Source organism: Fistularia commersonii, chromosome 1, assembly GCF_037954325.1.
Source record: "Fistularia commersonii isolate RoL2024-O1a breed Wild chromosome 1, RoL_Fcom_v1.0, whole genome shotgun sequence".
NCBI classification, from domain to species: domain Eukaryota; kingdom Metazoa; phylum Chordata; class Actinopteri; order Syngnathiformes; family Fistulariidae; genus Fistularia; species Fistularia commersonii.
In genome coordinates this window covers 14,403,309-14,418,270 of record NC_141284.1, presented here as the reverse complement: position 1 = coordinate 14,418,270, position 14,962 = coordinate 14,403,309, and the positions used below count along the sequence as shown (strand labels likewise).

Here is a 14,962-nt window from a genome sequence, read left to right as displayed (position 1 = left end):
AAATAAAAGCCGTAACCTTCATCCAATCATCTAGCGCTTCTAATGAATATTAATATAAGCGCCTCCCTTCGCCCTGACCCAGCAGTAGATGTTCTTCACACGCCGGGGTTGTACAATGACGTCATAATATGGCGGCGCTGTGTAGTGCGCGGCGCAGTTACTAGCTCCATGTTTTTTGTTTTTTTTTGTCGTATTTATTCAGTGTCAAATGGAAGCAGCTCAAAACACGACTCTTTTTGTCTGCATTTGACGAGTTCCTGGCCGTCCATAAACTAGATACTTAATAGTTAACACTTAGTTGACGCTAACGCTTCCTCCCGGGAACCCACTTTTCGGTTAACGGAAGAACACAAACAGCAAGCAGGTGAGAAAAATAGTTTGTCAAAATACAAACTAAGTCTTTATTCCATAACAAACAAACCGAACGCCCGAATGTCGGCCTTAAATCTATGACGACAAGCATGTGATTTCTTTCGTTTATGTTAAATTACCGTTAAAATTCCGGCCTTCTCAGAGCGCCCCCTGCTAGAATGAACCAAGTGTTTGGACGTACCTCATAAAATTCAACATACATCACATATTTAATGCTGTGACTTTAGAATTAGTTAGCATGAGTTATCCTGAATAATGTTAATACGAAGTAGGTATTGGCTAGAGGCTTGCTGGCTTACGTGGCTGGCTATAGAATATATCCATGAAATCAATTATTTTAGTCTCCTAATTATGAATTATATCGTTTGGTACTGAAACAGGAAGTTGTCCCGTACCTACTGCTGTCTCAGAATTAAAGTATCCCCATTTTCTGCATTCAGTTTAATATTTGATTTACACTATAGAATATATCATAATAGTTGTAAAAGTCATTTTTTAAAGGTTTTACTAATAAAATTCTACAATCAACAAAGTACTTCAGATTCGTGCTACATTTGTGATTCATCCAGTAAAAAGTATCACAATTTAATGTGCCTTTTAAATATTTGCATGATTACATTTTTTAACATGAACTATTTGGTGTTATACAGTGACTCTAATTGCTTAAAAGTATTTTCTCTGTTCTTTTTTTAAAATAAGAATGTAGGCATAAACATTTACTTCACTAAAGAATGACACATCATGTCAATTGGTTTCTTCAGATTCATGTGTTATGTAGCAAAGACTTAAGATTAAGCTCAGTATTGGGGGCCGCTTGGCTCAGGAAGAGCGATCGTCCTCGGAACAGAACATTCACGCTTAATTTCCCAGCCCCTTCTAGTGTGTCAAAGTGTTGTCGAGCAAGACAATGAACCCCTGGTGCCACTAGATGGCTACCAACTGCTCATGATTCATCCATGATGGGCTAAATGCAGAGGAATTTCTCACAAGGGATTATTAAAGTACAATAAAGTTAATTGGAATTTTGATAACATTACTATGCTGCTGACTGTTGGACAGATGTACATATTGCTAAATGGAAGGCATAGACTTGATTTTGAGCTCTAAAGGGAGTAAAAATCCCCTGAGGCCATGAAATGAGTTTCAAAAATCAAAATGAAGTAAAATGAGTAGTAAAGCAGCTAAAAGTGCCTTAAAACCAGTGGATAATGGCGCACTGTGGAAAGTTTGTTTTCAGCACTGGGAACTTAATAGATTGACAACCTGTGGATTACACTCATTTTCTCCACCAGATAGTTATTTTTTCCATTATTTGTCATAGGTGATGGAGATAGACTGCCAGCCCGAGGACTCAATTGTCTCTACATTTGATGAAGAATGTGTTGAGCTTGGTGACGTTAAGGACATGAGACTGGAGGCGGAAGCTGTTGTCAATGATGTACTCTTTGCCGTGGCTGAAATGCATATGTCACAAAGACTGAATAGTGCATTGGATGTGGCCTACATAAACGTGGAGACAAGAGAGGGTAACCGCTATTGCCTGGAGCTCACTGAAGCGGGACTGAGGGTAAACAACCAGAGCAACCCACCTCCCCCTCATACCTAGCTGTAAACCACAGTTTTAAGTAACTGTTTTTGTGCCCAAACAGGTGGCTGGTTATGGCTTTGATCAAGTGGATGAGGATTTGAGCACCCAGTACCATGAGACGGTTTACTCCCTTCTGGACACACTGAGTCCAGGTTACAGAGAAGCCTTTGGGAACGCCCTGCTCCAGAGGCTTGAAAGACTGAAGCAGAATGGACAATGAAAAGGAATAAATGCTGCAAGGGTTGATACGGTGTGCTTTTAAAATATGAGCCAATAATAAAGACGAGTCAAATATTATAGCTTATTTAATTCCCACATGCCTACCAACTTAAAATAAGGGGTACTCTGCCCTCTCAACTTTGCTTTACTCCAAGTGTCAGATCTTTGAATGACTTCCTGTCTAGCTTTGACTGAGGGATTTGATTGTCAGGCCTTTTTGCAACATTGCATTGACCAAACTGTGGAAAGATTTAACCTTATGTTACATTTGTAACTGCACAAGAATACTTAATCTCTGTTCTAAAAGGACAATCAGAGAACAAAGATATTGACCCAGTTTCCAGTCATTCGCTGAAGTTTAGTCTTGGTGACTAACATTGTTTAAAATATACCCGAGTACTTAATATTCAGCAACCTAGGGGGGCCTGATTTTAACTTGTTCCCATTATTCCATATATACTCTGCCTTAAGTGAGGTCTGGTTAGGAAAGTACAAACTATTTTCTATGAAAAGGTCATATAGGTTTGTTGTTTTACACAGATAAATGAGAAACCGCATATCATTGCCAGTTGTCTGAGATAATTGTCCAATGTATTGCACAGTGCTTTGCTTTAAGGTTGAAATCTAGCTCATTGTGGAGAAATAGTCCCAAACACTTAATAATGCAATGCATGTTAAATAATTGCAGTTGGCACAATGTGACCCCTGGTAATGACTCCTGCTTCTACAACTTGTACCATTTTCAGCTATTGGGATTTGCCAGCCGTTACCCAGACAAATAAACTTCAACAATTCTGTGTTCTCCTTTATTATTTAGCCTCATCTTGTAACAATGGGCCACGCTATCTAGAAACTTCTCCAGAGTGTTCATAAGTAAGTTATTTTTGTCTTTTTTTTGAGAGTGGATGTCAGGGTGGGTGGGCAAGATTTCATTTGAAAAATACCCTAGTCACACTCACACAGATTTATTTAATTTTACAGTTTTTAGTCCATTGATAGCACAAGATCAGTAAGAAATTACAAAAGTTGTGACAGAAAAATGTCCAGCTTTTAAGCATTTGACTACACGGCAGCCAATATGCACACTAGAGGAATGTGGTTCAAGTCAGAGATGTCATTTTAGGAAAGCAGCATTTTCACATCCACAGCTATTATGTTAGGGTTAGGTCACCGGAACTAAGTCCAAATCAGCTGTATTAGAAATGGATGCGCAGTATAGGCTTGCAAAGGGAAAGACATCTTAAAATCAATTTCATGAATGAATAAAACAAGATCTTTAGTTGTAATCATTTGCATTCTTAAGTTTTACTGCTGAATCCCTTTTTAAAAAAAAAAAAAAGAAAAAAAACCACCGGTCAAGAAGCACAGTATATTGCTTAGTTCACAATCTAAACCGGAAACTTTAGATTGCTTAGTTCACAATCTGAACTGGAAACTTTATGCAGAACAAGTCTTTGTTGTTGTCGTCTCTCAATTCCCACTCCACAACAAGCTTGATCTAGAAAAGCAGAAGAGAACAGGGCACTGAAACCTGAGGCGCACAAAGGGTTTTATCAGCTTGCCAAAAACTGGCCATTTCTTTTTGGTAGCTGAAATCTATAAAGAAACCATCTCAAAAATTAAGAGTACAGCATGCACTAAAGAGATCAAAAAGAAGCATCTTGAATGCATCTACCTTAATTTGACTTTAAAACCGTTGTATCTCTATTTTGGCCACACAACATATATGATCATGGTCTTTTTTTACAAATGCGCTTTATATTCAAATGACCATGTTGCTTCCGGAAATTGAATTTTAGGGCAGGTTTTCAATAAAAAAAATAAAAAAAAAGGTCAGGTTTATCACAGTGCTGTGGGCTCCTTACCGCAGGATACTCAGCCTTCACTGGCAGAGCAGTAACATAGTGATAGCCGGCCTGCTTCTGGATGGGGCATTGAATTCCAGACTTGCAGCCATCTTCAATGGGGATGGGGAAGGGAATAGGGACTCCAGCAATAACTCCATGGACCACTGCCTTGCTTGTCTGGCTCTCCACAACTAAAGTAGGGGAAAATGTGACCATGAGATCAAGACACTTGTCTTTACTGGAAGGAGGCGATTGCGAAAAACTAATCAAGACCACTCACCACTGTTAAATGTCACATTGACACTGTACGCCTGTCCTTTGTGTAGCTGGCAAGGCTGACTGACACAAGGGTTAATGTCCACAATGTTAACTTTGCCAGTAGATGAGCCTGCAGTTAAACATGGGAACGTTAATCATATAGCTCGAAACACATGATTACAGTTGCATGTAAAGATAAAATTATATCTCCACTCAATTTTGTAAATTATACACCTGTACTACAATCTTTAGGCTCAATTTCCCTCGGAAAATACACTTCGGTTTCAGACTTCTTTCAGTTTTTCCAGGTAAAGAATGTTTGATCATTGAAGAGAGCAGATTTCAGCCTCGAGTCTCTCCGTATACGCAAACAGTTTTTCCTCACGGCCACAAGTATGCAGTTCCTTATAGTATTAAGCATTAAAAAGCCAGATAGACATGCCATGCTAAAATCGGAAAACATCACTTGTTTGGAAGTAGGTGGGTTAATAAAATGAATCGATCAAGCGGGCCGAATTACTTTGCAGATTCTCTTCAACCAAATTTTGTGGAAAGAAAATTAATTAAATCAGTCTGCCTGCTTTTGTTGTAGTGATGTAATATAAGGGGAGCAAAATGAGGTCAGCTCATTTGCAGCCTCTTTCAAATGATCATACAAACAGACTGTCTTTGATGTCACGCTGATGTCATTGCATTCCTGGCAGGTAAGATCAATTTCACAACTTGACAGACAAGGATTAATAAAATAAATAACTTGAAATGTAAAGTGTGTTTCATGAGATTAATTACTTTCCAACAACAAGGCATTAAGCATACCACTGTCTCAACACATGGAGTCAATGTGTGATTCTCAGGCGGTTTTTCTCCTGACTATTCGTAACTATGGTTATCACAATTACTCACTGAAAGTCGCCTGACAAGAGCGAGTGTGACAAATCTTTCCTTGTACAAACATTCCTTCATCAGCATTTCTTCCCCACCTCCCAACTCTTTGTACCTTACAGTTCAGCCTTTACTGGAAAATCATTTAGACTACCATACTGCGAGTGCATACAGACATGTTTTTGAAAATCCTACTGGCATCAAAATATGTCAGAATTCCATAACCTTAAAGAAAATGCAATATTCCACTCTTTCCCACATGAAGACCAGATCAGACCTTTTCCTGATTGCAAACCACTGGGGGGAAGTTTTGACCTGTCTAGTTGCCAGGTCCTGATCAGAACATGAGGTCTGTCAGTGAAGACAGGGAATACTTTCTTTGCTGCATTTTTCCCCATAAACCAGACAAAGCGTCAGATATTGAACTGCATTTTAGAGAATCGTGACCTCATCCAGTCTAGATGCGTCTTCAAAAAAAAAAATCTCCATTGGTCTCCCTTATTAAACTTTGAATAATTTAAAGAGTTGGTGGATTCAAAGCACATTATTAATGCCACCACAAGGTAAGTCTGAGCCGTTGAAACAACCTACCACAATCAATGTACTTCACTGGCTCCGCACAGGTGTATCCCATCAGACACAGCAGGACGAAGACTCTGACTCGTACATCCATGTTTCTCTCGACCTTAAAAAAATAAAGATACCAAGAGATGAGTGAGAAAAGAGTAAACTCCTGGTTGAATAAGTGTAGGACCATGTGACTTTGTTTTTGAAAAAATAAATGATATTAAAGTCTGACATTTCACTTGTGCCCGACATCGCGGTAAACAACTATCACATGGCCCGTGTTCGTCTAGCATATTTCCGCAGGAAAATTTGAGGAGTGGGAAGGAGAAACACGAAAAGTACAGCGTGTGACTTACTACTGATGACAGCAGCGGCCTGTTTCTCAAATGGATATTCGAAGAATGAGGGAAGTCCGGCACAATTTATTTCCTTCTATCACGAGATTTAGGAAACGCCTATTTATAAGTTCATGACGCCTCGCCCGGAAGTAGATCTGATTGGACACATAGTCAGTGACGTAGCTGTTCGCCGCAAAAAAAAATAAACCTTGGTGTAAAACGCCATACAGATCCAGCTATGCCTTAATGAAATCTCAACGTGACAATTAGGCGTTGGAATAAGGTTAGGGCAGCATAAAAAGACGAAGTTTGAGCCTGAAAGGCAAAATAAGGGTAATGGTAATTCCCATGTCAACTACCCTCAGACTCAGACTCAGTCTATGATTGGCAGGTGATCCAGCAAATCAGTGATAGCTATGAATAGAACTCGGCGTATCCCTTTTTAACTGGCAAGAGGTCTGACCAATGGCTATCCTGTCTGCTGTTTATAGGTTTTTTTTGGGCGGGACTTCCTGTGAATCGTTACGGAAGATGTCACTCGTAAGAAGAGCGATGATAACTGCGTCAAAAACAAAAATATTGAGCCTCACAAGGTAAAGTTTTTGTGTATATTGCGGACATCACAAGTGATAGTTCTTTCCCTTGAATGATTAAAGCTGAATTATTGGATGTCAATCTACGACGGAGCATAGAGTAAATACAGTGTAGTTCTCGTTCCTATGTCGTCACAACATGTCATCCTGAAGTTGTGTCATTGTTTTGCAGAGCGTCTGCTCTTCTGAACAACAGCTACATGAGCCAGGTAGTTTCCCGGCCTCCTCCAAACCCTCAGAGTCATTATATCGCAGGAATTCGGGGTTTCAGCAGCGCTCCAGTCCAACAGGAGGCAGGAGTGTCCGATTCATCGGAGGCGATGGTTCACCTGACTGAGTCGTGTGTAAAGGTCAGCATATGTCTTTTGACTCAAGAGTGACACTTCATGCTGTCAGTGAAATGATCTGTCTCTTTTTCAGAGTTCTCTACAGCGATTATCTCCTCACTGATAGTGTTTTTATTTACGATTGGCCCATTTCCAGTCCTATAAATCAGATTAGAATTTCAGCAACTACCAGCCCACAGGACACATTGAACACTTTCTATACAAACAAATCCAGTGAATATTTCATTAGGATGGACTTGTTTAAATTAAAGCATTCATCTCTTTCATACATTACTTTCATAGCACTGTTAACTTGCTTTTGTCTGTCCTTGCCTCTGAAGAAGACACTGGATCATTGTATTTATGCACCAGTCATTGTTGACTCAGTAAGTCCTTCTCTGATGGCACATCCCAGCCATCTTTTCAAGCCATCATTTTATGGCTTTATTTGTTCCATCGAATTTTACCTGTACTTGACAGTAAAAAATGAACACTGTGCAATAAGTTGCAATGTGCTCAACAAACCAGGAGGGTAGAAGGATTTCTTCAGCAACACTTAAATTTAATGTCCACACAGCCATAGTTTCACTATAACAATCTTACTTCCTGTTCACTGAGCTCAGGAGAGCGTCCTGGACCAAGGTGAAAGTTACAATGGTAGATCTACTGAACTATTTAAACAGATATCTAACCTTGCTGTAAAAATTTGAACACGAATACATTGAAAGCTCTGAAAATATTTGAACACGAAACATTTTAACATTATATTTAGCAAAATGAATGTGCAAATGGTGAACGGTGTAAAGATCATTAATTGCCTTTTAACTAAAGTAACTAAAATACTTGATTTTAACTTACCTTGTCAATCTTACACTAGTAAGATTTTGTTACCTTTATCATCAATTTGTCAGGAACATACTGTCAGAAAGTCCTTTAATGTAGTTCCTTTTATGGTCACCTGTATATTCCACCTGTAAGCTAAGTTCTTTTGTTCAGATAGACCAAATGTAAACTGTCGTAACCTAAGTTCTGTGAAGTTCTTAAATCAACGGTAACTTCAAGAAATTCTTTGACTGTGACTCGTTCTTATGGATTTACATTAATCAAACCAAAGCGCCAATAACATAGTGTTTACTGTCCTAGTCACTCATTGTACATGTGTGTTTCTATGTCTCCTGATTTTCACCCAGAGACTTGGAGAGATCATGGAGAAGGGCGAGTACTTGAGGATACATGTTGAGGGAGGCGGCTGCTCTGGGTTCCAGTATAAGTTCTCTGTTGTTAATACCATGAATGAGGATGACAGGTGAATACACTTGTTCATTTGTTCCCTTTTCCAAGGGGCCAGTAGTTATGGCCAGATGGATAAATGGATGGATTGATGGATTCACTATTGTTTAGTTTTCTGGCCATTGGTCATTTCCTTCTAAGTCTTCAGTGCATAACTCTTTGTAGACATAGCTTTAAACTCAAACTGATAGGAGGCGCCGCAATGTCCAAATTCATGTCCTTTACTTCTACAGTTTTGAAGCACTTTCTGTCTTTAGAGGCTGTTAAATACATGTGGTAGATGATTGAAACGTTTGAAAATGTATGCATTCTCACGTGCAGCAAAGTCATACCTTCTCCTTTTTCTGTGTGCAAACAGTATTCACAGCAATGAAAGGTTGTAGACTTCCCCTCTGGTTTAGATGGAGGTTCCTCTTCTATGATTGTAGAAGCCACTTGTGTGAAGGGAACTTCATCACAACAGTGTCTCAGTATGAGTTGTTTTTGGCACACGGACATCATCATTGGCCTCTCTTTTTTAATTGATGCTTAAAGTTACTGTTATGCCATTTACATTATTGTACACATATTAAATCCTGTCAACCTGCATCTGTTCCTCTTGGCCTTCAGAGTTTTTCAGCAGGACGGTGTCGGTGTCCTTGTGGACCAGGACAGCCTGGAGTTCTTGAAAGGAGCCACCGTGGATTTCAACCAAGAACTGATCCGCTCCACCTTTCTAGTGCTTAAAAATCCCCAAGCCGACCATGGCTGCTCCTGTGGGAGCTCCTTCTCCGTCAAACTGTGACCCTGCTTGTGTTACTTTTACACCACAGTTTCATGTATATGTGTTACATTAGTAAAATGGGAAAAAAAAAAAATCACAAAATCATATTATCATACTTGCAAATCCTACCACAAAGACAGATCTGTCTGTGGGAAATAACAGTCTTGACTCTTGGCATATAATAGATTATTTTAGTCTTCTTTAGCTCATTCCCATATGTAATAAGGCTCAGAAATACACACTTTTTCAACTGTTTCGTAAGTGCAACATTTGAACTGAATCACTGGTACAGGAGTTTGTTGTTGTTTTTAACACCAGAGATTTTTGAGGTGGGTCAGTTGCTGCTATATGAGGAGGATTTAAACAGAACAAAGGATCAGTTAAGTTTTCTGATGATGATGTTAATCAATGTTTGGACTTTCTTTTGTATGTAAAGAATGTATATATGCAGTTAAGGCTGAAAATAATAAAGACTTTATTTATGGGACATAAAATAAAGATAGTTTAACATCCTCTATCTTGTTTTTTTCACCATATTACATGTCTAATAGCTTGGGTCAAAAGTGAGTGGTGAATGATCTCATAATATTCTCCATGAAATAAAGCAGGGGTTAAAAAAGGAGCCAAATCTTTAGAATTTGAAAGAACATTATTCAATTATCAAAGTAGAATTGTTTGCCCATCAGCTGAGAATGCCTGTGGTTTATTGAACAAAAAAAAAAGTCAAAAAACACTCTGTAGGAGTTGACAATTTCCTCAGATTATAAAGTTGACAAGTTGATAAGAAGTCCCCTTTTTTTTGTATTTCATTTGTCCAAATATTCATCCTAGATATTGGGCCATTGTGGTCCATCCATCCATCTTCCCCCGCTTATCCAGAGTTGGGTTGCGGGGGCCACAGCCGGAGCAGTGAGGCCCAGACCTCCCTCTCCCTCGCCACATGGTCCGGTTCTTCTGGGGGGACTCCAAGGCGTTCCCAGGCCAGCCTCCAGACATAGTCCGTCCAGTGTGTCCGGGGTCTTCCCCATGGTCTCCTCCCAGGTGGACATGGCTTGAACACCTACCCTGGGAGGCGTCCAGGAGGCATCCTGCCCAGATTCCCATTCATTCATTCCCGTTCACATCATGCCCTAACTCTGCTGTCTTGCTTATCCTTGTTTGTCCCAGCCCGCACACATCCTGCCTATTTTTGTTAATTTTATTTATTGCCATTTATTTTTGTCACACTATTTATATTGTCGATTAGTTCAGGTTGTGTATTTTTCACCTTCACTGTTCCTTGATATTGTCCATTGTTATTCCTGATGTTGTTGCTGTTGTTATTGTTGTTGTCTGCTGTCTATTTATTCGTGGGTGTCTTGCTATCTTGTCTTCTGTCTATTTATATTTCTATTCATATCTATTTTACTTTTTTGACATATCTATTACGCCGCTGTGACAAAGGCATTTCCCCTATCTCTAAGGGAAGTCTGGCCACCCTGCAGAGAAAACTCATTTCGGCCACTCATATCTGTGATCTGTTTCGGTCACTACCCACAGCCCGTGACCATAGGTGAGGGTGGGAACGTAGATTGACTGGTAAATTTGGAGCTTTGCCTTCTGGCTCAGCTCCCTCTTCACCGCGTATCGAGTCTGCAACACTGCAGACGCTGCAGCGATCTGCCTGTCGATCTCCCATTCCATCCTCCCCTCACTTGTGAACAAGACCCCGAGATACATGAACTCCTCAACTTGGACCTTTTCCCCAACCCCGGGTGGGCGTTCCACCCATTTCCGGATAAGCACCATGGTCTCGCATTTGGAGGTGCTGATCCTCATCCCGGTCGCTTCACACTTGGCTGCGAACCGTTCCAATTAGAGCCGGAGCTCATGGCCTGATGAAGCCATCAGAACCATATCATCTGCAAAAAGCAAAGACTCGACCCGGCGGCCACCAAACCGGATCCCCTTGACACCCTGGTTGTGCCTAGAAATTCTGTCCATAAAAGTTATGAATAGAATTGGTGACAAAGGGCAGCCTTGGTGGAGTCCAACTCTCACCGGAAACAGGTCCAACTTACAACTGGCAATGCGGACCAAGCTCCGACAGCGATCATACACCGACAGATCACCCCGTATAACAGGGTTCGATACCCCATACTCCCGGAGCACCCCTCGCAGGATTTCCCGCGGGACACGGTCGAATGCCTTATTCAGGTCCACAAAACACATGTAGACTGGTTGGACATACTCCCATGCCCCCTTGAGGACCCTGCCAAGGGTATAGCGCTGGTTCACTGTTCCACTATCAGGACAAAAAACACACTGATCCTCCTTGATCCGAGGTTCAACGACCTGGTGGGCCCTCTTCTCCAGTACCACTGAATGGACCTTACTAGGGAGGCTGAGAAGTGTGATCCCCCTGTAGTTGAGCACACCCTTCGATCCCCCTTTTTAAAAAGGGGGATCATCACCCAGTCTGCCAGTCCAGCGGCACTGTCCCCAACATCCGGCAACCACCAAAGCCGCATGCTACTTGGCCTGCAGGTACCTGTCAGGTACCACTGGAGCCCTATAGGCCAGAAAGGCCGGATAGGACTCCTTCTTCAGTTTGACGGCATCCCTCACTACTGGGGTTCACCAGCACCGACCACCTTACGGCCGCAGCTCCGTTCTGCCACCTCGAAAAATGGGCGCCCCTCTCTTTAACTGAGTGTCCAGGACATGCCGCCGCAAGTCCGATGACATGACCAGAAGGTCGATCAAAGAACTGTGGCCTGAGGTATGTTGGTACCAAGTGCACATATGGACACCTTTATGCCTGAATACGCTGTTTGTTATGGACCATCTGTGATGAGCACAGCAGTCCAACAACAAAACACCACTCGGGTTCTGATTCCTCTTAATCACGCCCTTCCAGGTTGCACTGTCATTGCCCATGTGAGCATTGACTTCTCCCAGTAGGACGAGGGAGTCCCCGGTAGGAGTGCTCTTGAGCAGCCCTTCTTGGGACTCTAAGAGGGGTGGGTAACTGAACTGCATAGCCCCCGACATCAGTCAGAACCCGTCCCCCCACCTGCAGGTGGATGGAGGCTACCCTCTCATCCGCCATGTTGAACCCCAATGTACGGGAGCCGAGTCGAGGGCAATCAATATCCCCACGCCTACCTGGCGCCCCTCACCAGGCGCAAAGTCCAGCCCCTCGTGAGAGGCCTGGTTCCAGACGCTACACCGTGCATCGAGGTGAGTCAGACTATATCTAGTCAGAATCTCTCAGCCTCCCCCGCCAGCTCGGACTCCTTCCCCGTCAGAGAGGTGACATTTCATGTCCCAAGAGCCAGCTACTGCCGAAGAGGATCGGACTGCTAAGGTCCCCTGCTCCGGCCATGGCTCGGCTCGCACCGCAACCGACCCCCTTGGCCCTTCCTGTGGGGAAGAGGGACCAATGTCAGTCCTTTGGGCTGTGCCCGGCCGAGCCCCATGAGTGAAGGCCCGGTCACCAGGCGCTCACCATCAAGCCCAGTTCCCTGGCCTGGCTCCAGGATAAGATTCCTGTGACCCACGTCCAGGCAAGGGAAGACTGGATCCAATGTTTTTCTTCTTCATGGAGGTCTTCTGAGCCGTGCTTTGTCTGGTCCCTCGCCTGGGACCTGTCTACCTTGTGTCACCCCTCCAGGGGCGTAAAGCCCCCGACACATAATTCCCAGGATCATTGGAACACGCGAACCCCTCCTCCACGGTAAGGTGGCAGCTCATGTAGGCAGTGGTTTAAAATACGTTTTTAAGCATTGCCAAAAATACCTTACATACCTCCAGGAATTAAACAAAACTGATCTGATAAACAAGGCATGAACAGTAACTACATGTACCCCTCACTTTGTTTCAGCTGTTCACCATGTCCTCCTGGTGGTCAAAAGCAGGCCTGCAGGCAGATGCAGCATAATGCTGTACATTTTCGGTCATAACTTCATGGAAACCAAGTATATTTACTTAAAAGTAAATTAATACATATTCATAAGAATGTGTACGGAATACTAACTGGAAAATTTGCATCAAATTATCTGTGATAAAAAAATCCCTTTTTTCCCCACTATCCCTAGACTAAATTCCATTATTTCCCTTAACAGTAAAGATTTTTTTTTTGTTAAATTGGTGTTTTTAGAAGGTCAAAATACATTTCCTGAAAATCACAATTCTAACCTACATGTTACTGTCACTGATGATTGAAGCAGATGAAGTGTTCATTAAGAATTACAGAGAGAATTTTGCAATTTTTTTCTGAACATAATTCAATTTGTTCTTCACTGACCAAACAATGTTTTTCTTGGGGGAAACTTCATTCTCTTAAAAAAGAATCCTTGTATTAAAAAAAAACAGACAGCCAGAAAGTGTATATTGACGATTTCGTTTGAGCACCAATAGTTTTATTTCATTGGTAAAATTTCTCTCAGTGAACATTACACAGTCAAAACTTAGATCCACAGCTTAAGGTTGTCTTTTTTTATTATTAAAGTTTATTTTCTCTAGGAAACATTTCACAAAATATATAAAAAGAATATCTACAAATGATATTTACACTGGTGTAATGTAAATCAAAATATGCAGCAAGATACGGTTTTGAAGTAAGTCTTAGTACAAGAAGCAAGATAGTCGGCGCTTCTCGTATTTCTGTCTGATAAAACGTTGCATTTAATATATCTGATTACACAAAACCTGAACCGTTTGAAAAACTCACACCCTTGAAACCCATGAAAATGCAACAGTAATAGGCGACATTGGAAAGTGACGAAAATAAATGCAAGAGTCCATTGAAACATTAATTTACTATTCTTTTTTCTTTTCTGAGAAGTTTTGGTTAAGACGGATTGTCTTTCGGTAAGCCATGCATGCAGTTAATCTCAAACACATCTGCACACTTTAACATGTCATGAGCTGAGCGGGAAGGACGGATGGGTGTCGGGGTGGGGTGGGGCTCAGGAGTCAGCCGCCAACAACACAACCACGTAAACAAACCATATATGAAGTGTTGGGGTAACACAGTGATCAGGTCGGGAGTACAGTGCATAGTATGCTTTGGCATGCTGACATCCAGAACTTAACGGTGGATGTTACATTCAGGAGGAAGGCCACAGGATTTGGAATCACCAGTAAAAATAGAACATACAAATGACCACATGATCCAAAAAGTAAAACAAACATAAGAAAATCCTTCCAAACCCCTTGTTCTAACACACAGATTAAGGCTAATTCAGTTCGCTACATGTTTTAAAGGAAAATGGCATCAGTAGCACAAGTTCAAAGGCTGACCAGTTTGCTTCACTGCCATGCGGGACATGAGCACTCCGTTGCTGAAATGACATGAGTTTATATTCCAATGCTTGTTTTTATTTTCTCTGTGATGTGGATGTTAGTACAGGGTTAAACGCTTCCCGCCTGATGCTGTGGTCAAAATGAGTCTCGCACACGTGCGTGCACCGAATTTTGAGGCAGTAAGTCTAGAGTATCCCCATTTACAAGTCGCCCTCCTCGTCTTCCTCCTTCGGGGAAACACACTGAGCGGCAAGATTTGACTCTGACCTGGATGCGATCTTCAGTGGGTGGCATGGACACACCTCCACACAAAGAGGCTGGAAAGTACATTGCAGAAATCATTCACTGGTTTGAAACCAGATTCCAAACTAGGTCAAATATCATTATTTTGAGTATCAATCTCACCTTCTGTCATCTCCACCGGCGCTTACAACAAAATGGTCTCCTGGTGTGAACCGGACATTGGTCAGGTGAGCAGAATGACCCAAAAACCGTTGATGTTTGGCCTGGAATTAAAATGAATAAAACATACAAATGTATCACCTAATGGCAAACAGACTGCACTATGTCAGGGCGGTGAATCTTTTATTTTTTCAAAATAAGGCGGGAAAAAAGAAATGTCTGTTGAAT

At 41.7% G+C, this 14,962-nt stretch overlaps 4 protein-coding genes across 5 annotated transcripts in view; 2 read left to right on the top strand and 2 right to left on the bottom strand.

Annotated features, from left to right (window-relative positions):
- The first annotated feature begins 117 nt into the window (after positions 1-117).
- gskip (gsk3b interacting protein) lies at positions 118-2,976 on the top strand. The gene is made up of 3 exons (XM_086149620.1): positions 118-364; positions 1,694-1,939; positions 2,022-2,976. The coding sequence occupies exons 2-3, from the start codon at positions 1,697-1,699 to the stop codon at positions 2,178-2,180; spliced, it is 402 nt and encodes a 133-aa protein (XP_086005746.1). The 5' UTR covers positions 118-364; positions 1,694-1,696; the 3' UTR covers positions 2,181-2,976.
- Positions 2,977-3,131: 155 nt separating this feature from the next.
- On the bottom strand, positions 3,132-6,210 carry LOC147237478 (NPC intracellular cholesterol transporter 2-like). Its single transcript, XM_086149606.1, has 5 exons — positions 6,090-6,210; positions 5,758-5,851; positions 4,307-4,414; positions 4,045-4,217; positions 3,132-3,677 (listed from the first exon to the last, which is right to left on the bottom strand). The coding sequence occupies exons 2-5, from the start codon at positions 5,837-5,839 to the stop codon at positions 3,591-3,593; spliced, it is 450 nt and encodes a 149-aa protein (XP_086005732.1). The 5' UTR covers positions 5,840-5,851; positions 6,090-6,210; the 3' UTR covers positions 3,132-3,590.
- Positions 6,211-6,546: 336 nt separating this feature from the next.
- On the top strand, positions 6,547-9,551 carry isca2 (iron-sulfur cluster assembly 2). Its single transcript, XM_086149632.1, has 4 exons — positions 6,547-6,664; positions 6,837-7,014; positions 8,181-8,296; positions 8,890-9,551. Exons 1-4 carry the CDS (start codon positions 6,603-6,605, stop codon positions 9,062-9,064), a joined length of 531 nt encoding a protein of 176 aa, XP_086005758.1. The 5' UTR covers positions 6,547-6,602; the 3' UTR covers positions 9,065-9,551.
- Positions 9,552-14,072: 4,521 nt separating this feature from the next.
- Positions 14,073-14,962, bottom strand: part of eml5 (EMAP like 5) — a 49,550-nt gene continuing 48,660 nt past the window's right edge. For both annotated transcript variants that reach the window (XM_086149584.1, XM_086149593.1), the window contains 2 exons: positions 14,738-14,838; positions 14,073-14,649 (listed from right to left, as the gene is read on the bottom strand). In XM_086149584.1, coding sequence (XP_086005710.1) covers positions 14,613-14,649; positions 14,738-14,838 — 138 coding nt within the window. In that variant the 3' untranslated portion in view covers positions 14,073-14,612. The remainder of the gene's footprint in view (positions 14,650-14,737; positions 14,839-14,962) is intronic.